Raw genomic sequence first — 19,233 nt, 5'->3', positions numbered from 1 at the left:
AAAACATTCTCATTCAGGGCTGCGTTATGTCGCGGCAATTTTCTAGTTTAGAGTAAATATTTGAAATATTTACAGAAATATTAAAGTAATTATTTATTTATTATAAATAAATGGTATACTTTTATTTATCCCTATAAAGTAAAGCACTAGAGATAATGTGTGAAAAACAAAATAAGTTTAATTAATTAATAACAACTAAAAATATCCCTAGGCCTAACTAAATTAAATTTTAAGTTTAAATTTAATCTGTCAGTCACCTGGGCTAGACCATGCTGTTTCTTGGAAGCTTTGCCCACGATAAATATTTCCTCAGCACTAAGTCCCAGGTCCCTGTAGATGGCAATGTCTTTACTGGAGCCATAGGCCGCCTTTAGCTCAATTTTAGCCTGGTAAGTAAACAAACATACGCTGGTTGAACAAACATCTATGGTTATACTAGATAAACTGAAAAATAAAATAAACCTCTTAAGCAATAACAGTGATGGTTATGTTATCTCATCATGAGAGAAAATAAATTTTTCAGTACCCTTCATAAAACTTTCTAAGTTCTTAAAAGAAAATAGTATTTATTCAAAAGGAACGGCTTAGGTTTTAAAAGGGCACTGACCTCAGGATATAAAAGGGCACTGACCTCAGGATATAAAAGGGCACTGACCTCAGGTTTTAAAAGGGCACTGACCTCAGGTTATAAAAGGGCACTGACCTCAGGTTTTAAAAGGGCACTGACCTCAGGATATAAAAGGGCACTGACCTCAGGATATAAAAGGGCACTGACCTCAGGTTTTAAAAGGGCACTGACCTCAGGTTATAAAAGGGCACTGACCTCAGGTTTTAAAAGGGCACTGACCTCAGGATATAAAAGGGCACTGACCTCAGGATATAAAAGGGCACTGACCTCAGGTTATAAAAGGGCACTGACCTCAGGTTTTAAAAGGGCACTGACCTCAGGATATAAAAGGGCACTGACCTCAGGATATAAAAGGGCACTGACCTCAGGTTTTAAAAGGGCACTGACCTCAGGTTATAAAAGGGCACTGACCTCAGGTTATAAAAGGGCACTGACCTCAGGATATAAAAGGGCACTGACCTCAGGTTATAAAAGGGCACTGACCTCAGGATATAAAAGGGCACTGACCTCAGGTTATAAAAGGGCACTGACCTCAGGTTTTAAAAGGGCACTGACCTCAGGATATAAAAGGGCACTGACCTCAGGATATAAAAGGGCACTGACCTCAGGTTTTAAAAGGGCACTGACCTCAGGTTATAAAAGGGCACTGACCTCAGGTTATAAAAGGGCACTGACCTCAGGATATAAAAGGGCACTGACCTCAGGTTATAAAAGGGCACTGACCTCAGGTTATAAAAGGGCACTGACCTCAGGTTATAAAAGGGCACTGACCTCAGGATATAAAAGGGCACTGACCTCAGGTTTTAAAAGGGCACTGACCCTCACGTTAAAAAGGGCACTGCCCTCAGGATATAAAAGGGCACTGCCCTCAGGATATAAAAGGTCACTGACCTCAGTCTGCAAGGACTTGATGTAGTTGTACTTCTGTTTGAGTGGGTCCTTGGACAGCCCATCCATGAAGGCCACCATCCCATGGGGAAAATTGTGCTGGGCCAACCAGGCCACAACTTTCCTGTGCTGGAGATCTGGCCGCGCTGACACGTACAAGATCAGATAACCCAAGTCTTGCCACTGTCTATTGGACAAAAAAAACAAGTCAGCCATCTGGTCAAAAGGAAAATGGTTACAGAAATAAACAGAAGAAACATAAAAAATGAAATAAATGAAGACAGTGAGATTGGGCAGGTGAGAGTTTTATTGCTAAAAATCCCTGAGTTTTGACCCCCAATTAAATGATGCACATTAGTTTAGGACAGAAACACAATAAGGAGACAGGTCTCATAAATGAACTGCTTCTTAAGCTGAGTGTTCATATGTGGACCATGATCCACGCCCCCACCCACCTGACAACATCCACTGCCCCCCACCCACCTGACAACATCCACCGCCCCCGCCCTGACTTTGGGGTCCTTGCCCATGATGCTGACGCTGGCTGTGAAGGATCCGTCGATGCTGAAGGCCACAGTCTCTGTTTTAGGTGGTAACACAGCCAGGTACAAGTCCACGGAGGTGTGGTCTCCCCTGAAAGGTGGGATTCAGTGCAATTATAAGTTGAAATCATATGGTTCAACAAAGTCATTTGTGAAGTGACAGAACAAGTAATTATTTTTATTTGCATTTATTTAGAGGGAAATGAAAGTTTATTCAATTATTGCCTGACAATCAAGTACATGGGGTAAATATATTCAAGTGCTCATCCTTAGGTGCTGTAGGTGAACCTACCATAGAACCTACCTGACAATCAACTTGATGGGGTAGAGACCCTGACTGAGGCGCTGCTCCTCAGGTATGGTGTAGGTGAACCTGCCATGGCTGTCGGTCACCTCCGTCCCTAGCTGTGTCCAGTCTCCTGAGGGTGGCTGCTTCATGACATTGACATCAACCTGTGGGGGAGAGTTAAAAATTACCACTTTTATATGATACATAAATAAATAAATAAAAAAATAAATAAATAAATAAATAAATATATATATATATATATATATATATATATATATATATATATATATATATATATATATTTATATATTTATATATTTATATATATAGGCCTATATATATATATACATTTATTTATATACATTTATTTATTTTTATAAATTTTAATCAATTACTACTAACATACTAGTATGAATAAATGTTGGCCTACCTTTTCCCCAGTGAGAGATGTTATGTCCAATGAGCCATACATAAATTTAGCTGTCAACACTTGGGGCATGTCTTCCAACACTATCACATCATTTGCCCTGTGGTTAGGCTGCAAGTTCTGAAAAACAAAGGGAGGCCACTTCAAATAAACTGCAAAACTTGGGAGAAAGAGTTTGCTAGATTCAAGTTAAGCAGTACAAAGTAGCCATAAATGAAAAGTTTAAATTGATTTAAATCACAATTTAGTTAAGATGTTAAACTATGAAACTACTTCTCATTTTTGATATAACAGAAACACTGATTTATCAAATTTTTTTTTTAGAAAAAGACAATCACAACAGCTCTAGTAATTAATATTTTAATGAGAACAATTAAGTTTATAAATTAGCAAAAATAAATGACCAACATACCCTGACTTTGATTGTTGTCCGTCTCTTGAGCCATTTTTCTCTTGGAGATTTGATTTTGAAGCTGGCCATTGACCCACGAGCCACTCCACGGCCCGGCTCAACAAGGATCTCATTTTGCCTCAGTACCTGCACAGTAAATAAATGAAACAGTTTTAAAACAGACATAATAATGACCTACTTGTCTTAGGATGAAGGCTACCAACTACTTTATGAAGGCTACAACCTACTTTATGAAGGCTACAACCTACCTGTCTCAGGATGAAACCTACAACCTACCAGTCTGAGGATGAAGGCTACAACCTACCAGTCTGAGGATGAAGGCTACAACCTACCTGTCTCAGGATGAAACCTACAACCTACCTGTCTCAGGATGAAACCTACAACCTACCAGTCTGAGGATGAAACCTACAACCTACCTGTCTCAGGATGAAACCTACAACCTACCAGTCTGAGGATGAAGGCTACAACCTACCTGTCTCAGGATGAAACCTACAACCTACCAGTCTGAGGATGAAGGCTACAACCTACCTGTCTCAGGATGAAACCTACAACCTACCTGTCTCAGGATGAAGGCTACAACCTACTTTATGAAGGCTACAACCTACTTTATGAGCCTACAACCTACCTGTCTCAGGATGAAACCTACAACCTACCTGTCTCAGGATGAAACCTACAACCTACCTGTCTGAGGATGAAGGCTACAACCTACCTGTCTCAGGATGAAACCTACAACCTACCTGTCTCAGGATGAAACCTACAACCTACCTGTCTCAGGATGAAGGCTACAACCTACCTGTCTCAGGATGAAACCTACAACCTACCTGTCTCAGGATGAAACCTACAACCTACCTGTCTGAGGATGAAACCTACAACCTACCAGTCTGAGGATGAAGGCTACAACCTACCTGTCTGACGATGAAACCTACAACCTACCTGTCTCAGGATGAAGGCTACAACCTACCTGTCTCAGGATGAAGGCTACAACCTACCAGTCTCAGGATGAAACCTACAACCTACCTGTCTGAGGATGAAACCTACAACCTACCAGTCTGAGGATGAAGGCTACAACCTACCTGTCTGAGGATGAAACCTACAACCTACCTGTCTCAGGATGAAGGCTACAACCTACCTGTCTCAGGATGAAGGCTACAACCTACCTGTCTCAGGATGAAACCTACAACCTACCTGTCTGAGGATGAAACCTACAACCTACCAGTCTGAGGATGAAGGCTACAACCTACCTGTCTGAGGATGAAACCTACAACCTACCTGTCTCAGGATGAAGGCTACAACCTACCTGTCTCAGGATGAAACCTACAACCTACCAGTCTCAGGATGAAGGCTACAACCTACTTTATGAAGGCTACAACCTACCTGTCTCAGGATGAAGGCTACAACCTACTTTATGAAGGCTACAACCTACCTGTCTCAGGATGAAACCTACAACCTACCTGTCTCAGGATGAAGGCTACAACCTACCTGTCTCAGGATGAAACCTACAACCTACCTGTCTCAGGATGAAACCTACAACCTACCTGTCTGAGGATGAAGGCTACAACCTACCTGTCTCAGGATGAAACCTACAACCTACCTGTCTCAGGATGAAACCTACAACCTACCAGTCTGAGGATGAAGGCTACAACCTACCTGTCTCAGGATGAAACCTACAACCTACCTGTCTCAGGATGAAACCTACAACCTACCAGTCTGAGGATGAAGGCTACAACCTACCTGTCTCAGGATGAAACCTACAACCTACCAGTCTGAGGATGAAGGCTACAACCTACCTGTCTCAGGATGAAACCTACAACCTACCTGTCTCAGGATGAAGGCTACAACCTACTTTATGAAGGCTACAACCTACCTGTCTCAGGATGAAACCTACAACCTACCTGTCTCAGGATGAAACCTACAACCTACCAGTCTGAGGATGAAGGCTACAACCTACCTGTCTCAGGATGAAACCTACAACCTACCAGTCTGAGGATGAAGGCTACAACCTACCTGTCTCAGGATGAAACCTACAACCTACCTGTCTCAGGATGAAGGCTACAACCTACTTTATGAAGGCTACAACCTACTTTATGAAGGCTACAACCTACTTTATGAAGGCTACAACCTACCTGTCTCAGGATGAAACCTACAACCTACCTGTCTCAGGATGAAGGCTACAACCTACTTTATGAAGGCTACAACCTACTTTATGAAGGCTACAACCTACCTGTCTCAGGATGAAACCTACAACCTACCTGTCTCAGGATGAAACCTACAACCTACCAGTCTGAGGATGAAGGCTACAACCTACCTGTCTCAGGATGAAGGCTACAACCTACCTGTCTGAGGATGAAGGCTACAACCTACTTTATGAAACCTACAACCTACCTGTCTCAGGATGAAACCTACAACCTACCTGTCTCAGGATGAAGGCTACAACCTACTTTATGAAGGCTACAACCTACTTTATGAAGGCTACAACCTACCTGTCTCAGGATGAAACCTACAACCTACCTGTCTCAGGATGAAACCTACAACCTACCTGTCTCAGGATGAAACCTACAACCTACCTGTCTCAGGATGAAGGCTACAACCTACCTGTCTGAGGATGAAGGCTACAACCTACTTTATGAAACCTACAACCTACCTGTCTCAGGATGAAGGCTACAACCTACCTGTCTGAGGATGAAGGCTACAACCTACTTTATGAAACCTACAACCTACCTGTCTCAGGATGAAGGCTACAACCTACCTGTCTCAGGATGAAACCTACAACCTACCTGTCTCAGGATGAAGGCTACAACCTACCTGTCTCAGGATGAAACCTACAACCTACCAGTCTGAGGATGAAGGCTACAACCTACCTGTCTCAGGATGAAACCTACAACCTACCTGTCTCAGGATGAAACCTACAACCTACCTGTCTGAGGATGAAGGCTACAACCTACTTTATGAAGGCTACAACCTACTTTATGAAACCTACAACCTACCTGTCTCAGGATGAAACCTACAACCTACCAGTCTGAGGATGAAGGCTACAACCTACCTGTCTGAGGATGAAACCTACAACCTACCTGTCTGAGGATGAAACCTACAACCTACCTGTCTGAGGATGAAGGCTACAACCTACTTTATGAAGGCTACAACCTACTTTATGAAACCTACAACCTACCTGTCTGAGGATGAGGCAACAACCTACCTGTCAGGATGAAACCTACAACCTACCTGTCTGAGGATGAAGGCTACAACCTACTTTATGAAGGCTACAACCTACTTTATGAAACCTACAACCTACCTGTCTGAGGATGAGGCAACAACCTACCTGTCAGGATGAAACCTACAACCTACCTGTCTGAGGATGAGGCAACAACCTACCTGTCAGGATGAAACCTACAACCTACCTGTCTCAGGATGAAGGCTACAACCTACTTTATGAAGGCTACAACCTACTTTATGAAACCTACAACCTACCTGTCTGAGGATGAGGCAACAACCTACCTGTCAGGATGAAACCTACAACCTACCTGTCTGAGAATGAAGGCTACAACATCTGTAGACTCCCAGAAACTGGAGTGGAAGAGGTGGGGGAGGGCATTGGTAGGGAATGAGTGAAGGGCATCAGGACAGTACAGGACATAGTCCATCCTCTTCACACCCCACCAGGCACTGGTCACTGGTGGAACAATTTGTCAGATTTAATCACATTTGTTCATTTATAGTTAATTAATAATTAATAATTTTATTATTTTCAAATAGATAATTAAATTTTTGAATTTTAAAATCAGATCCTGTGATTTTCTTATCATAGATATAGCTTATCCCCTTTAGCACTACTGACTCACCACCAAACCCTTACAACAAATACATTACAAAAACACCCCCCTCCCAGTAGTAACAAGACTGACCACTTGTGATGCTGCTGACCCCCCCCCCTGTATTGTACCTCACACCACCCCCACACAACAAAAACCAGACTTGTGATGCTGCTAACTGTATTCTCCCCCCCCCCCCACATTGTACCCCACACCACCCCACACAACAGAAACCAGACTGACCGCTTGTGATGCTGCTGACTATTCTCCCCCCCCCCCCACATTGTACCCCACACCACCCCACACAACAGAAACCAGACTGACCGCTTGTGATGCTGCTGACTATTCTCCCCCCCCCCCCACATTGTACCCCACACCACCCCACACAACAGAAACCAGACTGACCGCTTGTGATGCTGCTGACTATTCTCCCCCCCCCACCCCCCACATTGTACCCCACACCCCCACAACACACCACACAAGACTGACCGCTTGTGATGCTGCTGACTGTATTCTCCCCCAGACCGCTGGATGTACTCGTCACGCTGGACAAACTGTTCTGACGCTGCAGCAGACGTGGAGCCTCTGACGTTGAGACACGAGACTCACGAGATTCAGAGGTGAAAACTTTTAAATGTTTCTGTATGGTCTCAACTGTAGAAGTTTAAAAAAAAATTGTCTAAATCATGACACAATTACATAAACTTGGTCTAAATCATTAAACAATTAAATGATTTTCAATAAATTATGACACAATTATCAAATTTGGTCTAAATTGTGCCATAATAATTAAAATTATATTTAACTCATGAAACAATTATAAAAATTAAATGATTTTTTATATATTTCAAAACATTTTAAGCAACTATAGTTAGTACTTTTAACATGAAGGCAATTCAATTGAAAATATTTTGTTCTGATCCTTTAAATTTTAGGAAAAATAAAATCTAAAGTTTATATTTCCTAGTGTTGGCTCATTATCAAGCTTTTAAAAAGGAGCCTGACTTACCCACATGAACAGGTTCCCCATTTGACTTACTCACATGAACAGGTTCCCCACTTGACTTACCCACATGAACATATTCCCCACCTGACTTACCCACATGAACAGGTTCCCCACTTGACTTACCCACATGAACAGGTTCCCCATTTGACTTACCCACATGAACAGGTTCCCCGTTTGACTTACCCACATGAACAGGTTCCCCACTTGACTTACCCACATGAACAGGTTCCCCACTTGACTTACCCACATGAACAGGTTCCCCACTTGACTTACCCACATGAACAGGTTCCCCGTTTGACTTATCCACATGAACAGGTTCCCCATTTGACTTACCCACATGAACAGGTTCCCCATTTGACTTACCCACATGAACAGGTTCCCCATTTGACTTACCCACATGAACAGGTTCCCCACTTGACTTACCCACATGAACATGTTCCCCACTTGACTTACCCACATGAACAGGTTCCCCACTTGACTTACCCACATGAACAGGTTCCCCACTTGACTTACCCACATGAACAGGTTCCCCACTTGACTTACCCACATGAACAGGTTCTCCACTTGACTTACCCACATGAACAGGTTCCCCACTAGACTTACCCACATGAACAGGTTCCCCATTTGACTTACCCACATGAACAGGTTCCCCATTTGACTTACCCACATGAACAGGTTCCCCACTTGACTTACCCACATGAACAGGTTCCCCACTTGACTTACCCACATGAACAGGTTCCAGTTTGACTTACCCACATGAACAGGTTCCCCACTTGACTTACCCACATGAACAGGTTCCCCACTTGACTTACCCACATGAACAGGTTCCCCACTTGACTTACCCACATGAACAGGTTCCAGTTTGACTTACCCACATGAACAGGTTCCCCGTCCCCCAGCGGAAACTTGGAATAACGGCACACACTGACGGGTGAGATGTGAGAAAAGCCTTCATGCAAGAGTGGCTCTAGGCGCACGGCGGTGGGGTCGCTGGAGTGGAACAGGTTGTAGACCTGATGACACGCAGGTCTGAGTGCTGGGGGAAAGATGGTTGGTTACAACATGTGTCATGGTGTGAGGGAGGGGGGGGGGAGGTGGTGGGTGGCATATTTAAGATTGCCTAACACATTTTCATGATACAGTTGTCCACTAAAAACATTTTTTCTAATGTTTATTGAAACAAAATGATGCAAAACAGAGTATACAACATGATCCAACAAAATGTAGATCCAACAAAATGTATATCCAACAAAATGTAGATCCTACAAAATGTAGATCCAACAAAATATAGATCCAACAAAATGTAGATCCAACAAAATGAAGATCCAACAAAATGTAGATCCAACAAAATGTAGATCCAACAAAATGTAGATCCAACAAAATGTAGATCCGACAAAATGTAGATCCAACAAAATGTAGATCCAACAAAATGTAGATCCAACAAAATGTAGATCCAACAAAATGTAGATCCAACAAAATGTAGATCCAACACAATGTAGATCCAACAAAATGTTGAGCCAACACAATGTAGATCCAACACAATGTAGATCCAACAAAACTATCCAACCTACTTGTCACCTCATCCTGTCGATGCAGCTTCCTGAAGGCCAGCACAATGCCCAGTGGCGCCCCACACATGAAGAAGTCACTGACGTCAAAGTCAAACTTGGCCAGGCCACCGTCGTAATGGCTGCCACTGCTGGTCCGTCGCGACCCATCCTTGTCCTTACCCTCACCTGACGTACACAGGTGTCCGGAGTTGTGTCGGGATGAGTGCCTGGATGACCCTTGACCTGAGATAGACGCGGTCAGCTCCTCCTTCCCTAATGGGTGGTTAATCTCTGCGGCTTCAGGCTGAACAATTTCGCTCTTGCTGCGCTCGGCGCGTTTGGGTGCAGTGAGGTTCTGGTTGATGGTGGGGTCACTGAGGCTCAGCTCCCGCTTGTGGCTGTTGATGCTGGGACAGCGCTGCTCCACACAGATGGCGCTGCTCTCAACACTTTCATGGCTGCCGTAGCGAGACCCTCCTCGCATGAAGGAGGAGCCGCTGGTCAGGGCGTCGTAGGCCAGGAGGGATCCTGTGGCGTCTGCCAGCAGACAGACCTGGGGGGGGGAACATCAAGACATACATTACAAGTGGGGCTAGTTTAGCATCTGCACACAAGGTTCAGACATTTAACTCATATAATTTTTTTTGGGCTAAACTTGTAAGGTCAACATAAAAAATAAACAAGTGATAATCCAACCAAAGCAGACACTACAGAATTTTTTCCATTCCATTTTTTTTTTTAAGCTGTGGGAAGTAATTTACTTGAGATAATGAATCTATCTGTAAACTTGGGCAAGAATAAAAATAATTACTAAGTATCATTACTATCAACACTTTTCTAGATTAGCCTGACTACAATTAGATTTAGAGTTACGGTAAGATCAGTTTAATTGCAACTACTAAAAGATATGACCCACGTGATAGCTGAAAGCATCAATTTTCTTAAACTAAATAATAGGAAAGCATAACACTCTACTCAGCCATTCAATAATATTGTATCATTCTTGGCTATGTTTCACTGACACAGTTAACAAGGGCTGCTGCAACCCACCTGTCCACTGAACCCACCTGTCCACTGCACCCACCTGTCAACACACCTGTCCACTGAACCCACCTGTCCACTGAACCCACCTGTCCACTGCACCCACCTGTCAACACACCTGTCCACTGAACCCACCTGTCCACTGAACCCACCTGTCCACTGAACCCACCTGTCCACTGAACCCACCTGTCCACTGAACCCACCTGTCCACTGAACCCACCTGTCCACTGAACCCACCTGCAACCCACCTGTCCACTGAACCCACCTGTCCACTGAACCCGAGGCCGTCATCTGAGCGCAGGAAGTCGTGGTACACCTGGTTGGCTGAGGTCACCATGGTGTTGACGTGCTCCTGATACTCCGAGCTTGACGTGGCCAGCAAGGGGATAGCACCCAGTGGGATGAAGTTCTGGTTCCTGGCCAGGCTGGAGTCAAGACTTCCTCCAGCACGCTCGGCATTAAAGGGAGATAAGCTGAATTAGGAAATATTAAAGGGAGATAAGCTGAATGAGAAATTATTAAAGGGAGATAAGCTGAATGAAAAAATATTAAAGGGAGATAAGCTGAATGAGAAAATATTAAAGGGAGATAAGCTGAATGAGAAAATATTAAAGGGAGATAAGCTGAATGAGAAAATATTAGAGGGAGATAAGCGGAATGAGAAAATATTAAAGGGAGATAAACTAGAGGAGAAAAAAATTTAAAGGGTGATAAACTGGTGAGGAAAAAATTTGTTAAATGGAGATGAACTAGTAAAGAAAAAAATTCTAATGGTGGATCAAATCAAAAGTTACTTGAATGTTTACCATAAAAATGCAAGTGAGAACAAACCTGGCTAGCAAAGAGAGGGTTTCCTTACACAGATAGGGGCAGGAGACCAGTCTAAACTTGATGTGCTGATAGGCTGACTGGTAGTGGGCCAAGATGACGTTGTCAAAGGTCGCTCGCAGGTTGGTCAGGTCGCGTCTCTTAGAGATCCCATCCTGGCTAGAGTCCAGGATGTTGCCTGGAAGTGGAAGACGCTAAATTTAGCATTAATTACAGCTTTAATTAGTGATTTACAAAACAATATCATATACATGACACACAATTTGATTTATTGTATTTTTCTGTAAACAAAAAGTTGAAGTTATATTAAAAAAATGTGTCCAGGTTGTTAAACAACAAATGTAAGATGTTTCAACAGCCCAGCTGAAACAGCTTTAGACCAGCTGAAACAGCTTTAGACCAGCTGCAACAGCTTTAGACCACCTACCACCATGCAGGACCAGAAACAGGATGTGGGTGCGGCAGGAAGAAGCTGATGGTGGCGGGGAGAGGTCTGCTGGGATAGATCCATCATGGCTGTACATCTGGCGGAACTCTTCCACTCTCTTGTCAAACTGTGGCTCTGATTCAAGGAAATAAAATTAGCAGGGACTCAAACTGATGCTTATATATATAGTAAAAGTGACGTTATACCTAGTGACATGACACACTGACATGACATGACATTAGATCCCTTGTGACATGACATCCCTTCTGACATAAATTCATAAATTCTGACATGACACCCCTTGTGACATGACATACTGACATGACATCCCTTGTGACATGACATACTGACATGACATCCCTTGTGACATGACAAACTGACATGACATCCCTTAATGACATGACATACTGACATGACATCCCTTAGTGACATGACATACTGACATGACACCCCTTGTGACATGACACACTGACATGATATTCTTTAGTGACATGACACACTGACATGACATCCCTTGGTGACATGACACACTGACATGACATCCCTTGTGATATGACATACTGACATGATATCCCTTAGTGACATGCCATGCCTAGTGACATGACACCGACATGACATCCCTTGTGACATGCTTTGCCTAGTGACATTACACTGACATGCCACCCCAAGTAAAAAAACGACCTACCATCCCCTGTGAAACAGGACGTGTAGCTGTGAGTGTCAGCGTTGTCATCAACATTGTGCATGTACTCCATGGAGGAGCTCCGCAGCAGGTGCGACTGTTCTCCGTCAAAACTCACCTGCCCATGGACATCTTCTGGGGAGAAAAACCTGGCTATAAACAACCTTCTGCTCACATTGGTTAACCATACCCTCATTAATCACTGGACAGTCGGGCTAGAGCTAACATTAGGATACAGCTGGCAGTAGATGAAGTAGTAGCAAACTAATAGTTGGATTATACACATAGTTGAACAAGAATTAGCCTATGAACCAAGGTTGGTGATCTATAACAGGGGTACATGAACAATGGTTGGTGATGTATAACACCAAGAAAAACTAACATTAGGTCCCTGATGGAGTACCAAAAAACTAACATTAGGTCCCTGGTGGCAATACCAAAAAAAAAAAACGAACATTAGGTCCCTGGTGGCAATACCAAAAAAACTAACATTAGATCCATTGTGGTATAACAAAAATAACTACCATTAGGTCCCTGTTGAGACTACCATTTTTTACCTTGTGCATCAAAGAACTCCTCATCAGAACTTGGTTCTTGTAGCTGCTCCAGGCTGCTCCAGTGACCTGAAACATCACAACATCTTGGTGAACATCACTGATGATTGTAGTGAACATTATTGATGATTGTAGTGAACATCACTGATGAATATAGTGAACATCACTGATGATTTTAGTGAACAACACTGATGAATGTAGTGAACATCACTGATGAATGTAGTGAACATTATTGATGATTGTAGTGAACATCACTGATGAATGTAGTGAATATTATTGATGATTGTAGTGAACATCACTGATGATTTTAAACATTATTAGTGAACATCATTGATGATTGTAGTGAACATCATTGATGATTGTAGTGAGCACCACTGATGATTTTAAACATTATTAGTGAACATCATTGATGATTGTAGTGAACATCATTGATGATTGTAGTGAACATCACTGATGATTGTAGTGAACAACACTGATGATTTTAAACATTATTAGTGAACATCATTGATGATTGTAGTGAACATCATTGATGATTGTAGTGAACATCAGTTATCATCTTTGTACACATCCTTGAGTTATTTTAAGAACCATCATTTACGATTTTTAGTGAACATCATAAATGATAATAGTGAACTTCAGTGATGATTTTATTGAACATCATTGGATTAATTTAGGAAACATATTTAAATGCGTGAACATGAATTGACTTCATTAAATGTGATGATAAGACTAAACATCCTTGGATGATGTTAGAAGTGTAACATTTTTTGCTGATCTTAGTAATGGGTTTGTGAAGTAACATAATGAAGGTGGAAGATGTTGGTTAAAAAAATGATGTGATTATTTTAGTGACATCAAAAGATCATTAACATGGGAAGATGATGTTGATGAACATTATATGAGATGACGATTTTAGTTGAACAAAGTGAGAAACATAATAAAATAATTTTACAGATGCCCAGTTACTTCCCCTGCTAATTAGGTGGATTTTTAATTTTAACCCAATCGTGTTTCTAATAGTAGTTTTCTCCTATAATAGAATGTAGCATTCAGTTTGTGGGGTTCGTGGAAACTAGTATTCACAAAAAAAGTTCACAGATTTTATAGCCAAGATGCATTCAAATATGGTCAGTGCATTAAGACTGGAAATAATTAATATAGTACTAATTGTTTTTTTAAAACTTAATTAGGCCAATTTACTTCGTTTTATATTTTTTACCATTCAAGTCTAAAATGTAGAAAAGAGAAAAGAAATAAAAGTTTTCTAAACTTGATGGATTGAAAAATCTGGCAACTAACGCTAACTGTGCTTTTATTGCCAAATTGGCAAATAAAAGCTAAATGGAAATTGAACTGTGAGTAACGCTTGTCAATGAGCTGAGAGTAGAAAAAGCCGAGCGCAACTTCTACGTGCCATTAAAACCAGATCTAGCCCTGACAGGAGAGCAGGGGGAGCACTCTACAAAAACAGGGGAGGCAATTCGAGTAAAAAGCTTTTCCTGAGTTATGGCCATCAAGGAGAGAGGAATCAAATTTTAGAATCACATTTCTCAATGTGAAAAGATTTTTTTTTTAAAACATATCTGACAATAACACTTTTCATGTAAAAAGGGTTGTTTTTTTTTTCATCAATTCTGATAATCTCATTTTTCAATGTGTAATTTTGTTCATAAAATTTCTCAATATGAAATTATTATTTGTCCACATGTTATCTAAGAATCTCTCAGTGTGAAATGGTTCTAGTTTTAAATGAAAAAAACGAACTAAATCCGTTTTAAAAACAACATAGGAACAGTAATTAACGACGATAAAATAACACAACAATAAGATGTATGAAACAAGCTAACAACTGGGCATGTATCACATAAAACCAGTGGCGTAGCTAGGATTTTTGGGCCCCTATGCAAAAAGTGTTAGTGGCCCCTCAGAGGCGTAGCGACCCTTCCCTGCGACCGGGGACAAACTTTCGATTTGCACCCCGACCCCTCAGACTTTCGATTTGCCCCCCCCCCCCTCAGACTTTCGATTTGAACCCCCCTCAAACTTTCGAAAAAGGGCCCCTATTTGCCTTGGGCCCCTATGCCTTGCTTACGTTAGCTTTACGGTAGCTACGCCACTGCATAAAACATGATGTATGAAACAAACTAAAGGCAGGGCATTTTTACAAGCTTCTATTTAACTTGCTTCCTCTGTCTGCTTAATTCTTCGTCCGTCATGGATCAAAACTGTCGAGCGAAATTTCGACCACTTCTAGCACAAGTCCACACCTCCCCTAGCACAAGTCCACATCTCCCCTAGCACAAGTCCACACCTCGCCTAGCACAAGTCCACACCTCCCCCAGCACTAGGCCAGACCTCCCCCAGCACTAGCCCACACCTCCCCTAGCACAAGTCCACACCTCCCCTAGCACAAGTCCACACCTCCCATAGCACAAGTCCACACCTCCCCCAGCACTAGGCCACACCTCCCCTAGCACTAGGCCACACCTCCCCTAGCACAAGTCCACACCTCCCCCAGCACTAGGCCACACCTCCCCTAGCACTAGGCCACACCTCCCCTAGCACAAGTCCACACCTCCCCAGCACTAGGCCACACCTCCCACAGCACTAGCCCACACCTCCCCCAGCACTAGGCCACACCTCCCCCATCACTAGTCCACACCTCCGACATCACTAGGCCACACCTCCCCTCTAGCTCATACCCTTCACATCTGGTCCAGGTTTTCTTTATTTAGCTTCTATTTATAGGCATGCATAGTTTTTTTTTTTTAATATAACGGTAGCTTGTTTTTTTTTTACGCGTTATATCTTATTATTAATAAAATAATGTATTATATCAGAACAAAAACAAATAAGTATCGTTTGATATATAGATGTAAATATACAAGGTGTTTAGATCTACTCACATCCTGTCGAGGAAATAATTACTGGGTTTATTTTCTCGACAGGATGTGAAGTGATATAAGCACCTTGCGTATTTCTTCTATCGTTGGCCGAAATAAGCACTAGCGTGGTGATTAGCCTGGCTTTCTGTAAAAAAAAAAAATAAAAAAAACCTCCCGTTAAAACTAAAGCTTGTAAGCCGCCGATCTCAACCCTTCCAACGTTTACCTGCAGAATTAGGTTTCCGCTGCTAAACGGTCTTTAGCACACACAAATCGGAGATATTTCATTGAGAAACCCGAGTTCTTCCCCCTTCAGTCTATTTATATCCAGCCTCTCGTTGGCTTGTCAGATAGAGTTCACGTCTGTTTTTGACTGTTTACATTTTCTTTGTACTGCAGCTTTTTGAAGCGGGCGTCCTTACAAATTGTAATAGATGGGCTACTCAGCCTCACATCGGCGGTCATGGGGGGGGGGGGGGGGGGGCGCTAAACTTGAATAAAATAAATTTCTTCACTGTTCGCATAAACATACTACCTCCATGGATAAGATTTAGCTTGCGTAGCTTTCATCGTTTTATGAGTAATATGTTTGCTGGGATGGTACGTCTAACCGTTTTGAATGGTAGTTCTGCACCGCGGCTTAGGTCGTCTGCTGCCCTGTCTACTCGGGAAGAGGATCGGGGAAAGGTCGAAGGTCGCAAATCTCGGAGGTTGCGTCACTTCTAATAATGTGATACGGCCGTTACTTGTGGTCAAGTTTTAGTTAAACATTTCAATTTGTCTTCTTATATGGCCGTTACTTGTGGTCAAGTTAGCTAAAGATTTCAGCTTGTCTTCTCATATGGCCGTTACTTTTGGTCAAGTTTTAGCTAAACATTTCAGTTTGTGTTCTCATATAGCCGTTACTTGTGGTCAAGTTTTAGTTAAAGGTTAAACATTTCAGTTTGTGTTCACGTATTGCTGTTATGTTTGGGTTTGTGTTCTTAGAAGTGTCTTTATGGAACAGTTTTCTTTTGATTTCAAAAATATTTTCAGTAAATGTGTCCGTTTCTTAAACGGTGCTCGTCTTTGAAATAACATTTCCTACTCCGTGTGGCCAAGAGCAGCCATGTCTTACACTGGTGTGGCGTAAATAGGGTATGTGCTGCCTGGTGTAACACCCCCCCCCCCCTTACAATAACACGATGCCGGTTCATCTAAAAACTCAAATGTAGTATAGATAGAATGGGGTATGTGTGTGGTTTGTACAGACTGAGTTTATATTACCAAGCTTAACGTGTGTTCTAGTCATTACCCTTGACGACACACGACAGAAACCTATGGGGCACATTTTGTCATTAGGATTAGACCAACTAGGTACGGCTATCTGCCTCCTTGAGCAGACCAACAAAAGGGTCCCCGCTGTAGAATGTGAGAGCCCCTCTAGTCAACGTGGACACTGGTTGCCAGCTAATCAATGACGCTACAGCACAAAGTAAACGAGTTGTCCCGCCTTTGTCTCAACCAGCATAACGCCACCTCTCTCTCTCTCTCTACTTACACTTTGTTAACGCAACAGTGATTGGCTAATTAAACCCAGGCTTGTCATCTGTTCCTAAATTGACCACCCCACTATGGTTGTCTCCCTATAAACGTGGCGTGGTCTGATCTAAAGAGCCTGGTGTATGATCTTTTTTCAACACCCCAGAACACTCGCTTAGTTAGAGGTTCTTTAAATATCAAATACGACGAGAACTATTTTTGGAGAGATGGCGCAACAACTCATTCATAGAGAATCTGTATGTATACAACATGTGTATGTATATATGTATACAACATTTGTATGTATCTATGTATACCATTCCAAAACTGTAGCCTACAACAGTGCGGATAGACGCCTGCGAGAAACACTGAATATGTCAATGTTTATGTCACATTGCATAGTCATCTGGATTTGACCAACATGCCAAGTTTGAAACAAATAGGTTCGGTAAAAGTGCTTATAATTTTGTTCGCACGTTTGGACCCGTGATGGACAATAAACGCTAGACGGAGAAATCAAGTAATAATAATCATTAAAAAAGTTTTAAAAAACCCACGTTTTCTGATTGAACTAAAAAGTAGAAAATAAATGCTATACATCACAATAATGCAAGCGATCACTCTACTATAAGCGATGAAAAACGTGGGGCGCCGAAGTAAAAATTATATTACTATTGATTAGATAATACTATTGACTTTTATTAGGGAGCTTGTAGAGAGTCAACAGTATTAGAAACTGTAAGAAAATCACGGCGCCCCACGTTTTTGATCGCTTATAGTAGAGTGATCGCTTGCATTATTGTGATGTATAGCATTTATTTTCTACTTTTTATTTCAATCACTGTGGTTTTTTAAAACTTTTTTAATAATTATTATTTTCTACTTTTTAGTCTTTGTCTGTTTGTTTGCATTAAAATCTTGCTATCGATTTTATCTTTTCACTTTTTTTTTGGGTAAACGAAGACAACTCGTAAGAAGACAACTCGTAAAAAGACAACTCGTAAAAAACACCTTGTGTGAATACGTTACTGACTAGAACACATAGATTTTAACCAGTGTCGAGTGGGATAGCAATCGTGTGCCCAACCACTCGACCATATCGTCTCCCCCATACTGGCCACCAGTTGTTACGGTTGTTTGTACACAAATTACAGTTACTGGGTTATGTCCCTTTTTCCCCACGTTTTTGTTACAACGAGCCGACCCGCGGCGTATCATACGCCGCTATTTAGTTGATTTATTTTCTACTTTTCAGTAATTCATAATTTGTTAATTCGACAGTACCAATGCTGCCACTGACAATATTTGCTTTAAAACACTAACCCCCCTCCTTTCCCCTAACCCCGACTCTACACCCCCCCCCCCCCCCCGTGAAAGCAGCCTCCTCTTAGTTACCTCCTGTAAGTTTAAAGTCGGTTCAAACTAAATTATCTGCCCCTAATAGCCGTCACTAAACCTGGCTGTACGGTTTGTAAACATTAACGTGACCACAGCTCAGCAGACCATGTGGGGGTGGGGTAGGGTGGTAGTGATAGTGATAGAGAGAAAGAGAGGGGACTGTAAGGAGGCGCTTGCAGCTTGTTTTCTAATGGCTCGCAGAGGAGAATTATATATATAGATTATATAGCGGTCTAAAATGCTCAATAAAATGTTTCCATGGATCAATTTAGTAATAATAACAATTGAATATTCTAATGTCATCCAAAACAAAGCTTCCCTGAAAATTTCAGCGCGCTAGCTAACTGGG

General features: G+C 42.0%; 1 protein-coding gene across 6 annotated transcripts in view; it reads right to left on the bottom strand.

The window, feature by feature from the left end:
* Window positions 1-19,233, bottom strand: part of LOC131946437 (protein retinal degeneration B) — an 86,829-nt gene that overhangs the window by 907 nt on the left and 66,689 nt on the right. For 3 of the 6 annotated variants that reach the window (XM_059307200.1, XM_059307199.1, XM_059307204.1), the window contains 15 exons: window positions 13,084-13,149; window positions 12,530-12,661; window positions 11,845-11,979; window positions 11,421-11,595; window positions 10,855-11,062; window positions 9,570-10,101; window positions 8,870-9,034; window positions 7,482-7,646; window positions 6,705-6,853; window positions 3,187-3,312; window positions 2,778-2,894; window positions 2,363-2,511; window positions 2,000-2,149; window positions 1,520-1,703; window positions 258-386 (listed from right to left, as the gene is read on the bottom strand). In XM_059307200.1, coding sequence (XP_059163183.1) covers window positions 258-386; window positions 1,520-1,703; window positions 2,000-2,149; window positions 2,363-2,511; window positions 2,778-2,894; window positions 3,187-3,312; window positions 6,705-6,853; window positions 7,482-7,646; window positions 8,870-9,034; window positions 9,570-10,101; window positions 10,855-11,062; window positions 11,421-11,595; window positions 11,845-11,979; window positions 12,530-12,661; window positions 13,084-13,149 — 2,582 coding nt within the window. Of the gene's footprint in view, window positions 1-257; window positions 387-1,519; window positions 1,704-1,999; window positions 2,150-2,362; window positions 2,512-2,777; window positions 2,895-3,186; window positions 3,313-4,721; window positions 4,746-5,519; window positions 5,544-6,704; window positions 6,854-7,481; window positions 7,647-8,869; window positions 9,035-9,569; window positions 10,102-10,854; window positions 11,063-11,420; window positions 11,596-11,844; window positions 11,980-12,529; window positions 12,662-13,083; window positions 13,150-19,233 lie in introns of all 6 variants that reach the window. The other 3 variants (XM_059307202.1, XM_059307201.1, XM_059307203.1) reach the window with 3 other exon arrangements.

The sequence above is a fragment of the Physella acuta genome, unplaced genomic scaffold (assembly GCF_028476545.2).
Source record: "Physella acuta isolate Inbredline_101_S28 unplaced genomic scaffold, ASM2847654v3 ptg000561l, whole genome shotgun sequence".
NCBI classification, from domain to species: domain Eukaryota; kingdom Metazoa; phylum Mollusca; class Gastropoda; family Physidae; genus Physella; species Physella acuta.
The sequence above is the reverse complement of the archived record's forward strand: the minus strand, read 5'-3'. Positions and strand labels throughout refer to the sequence as shown.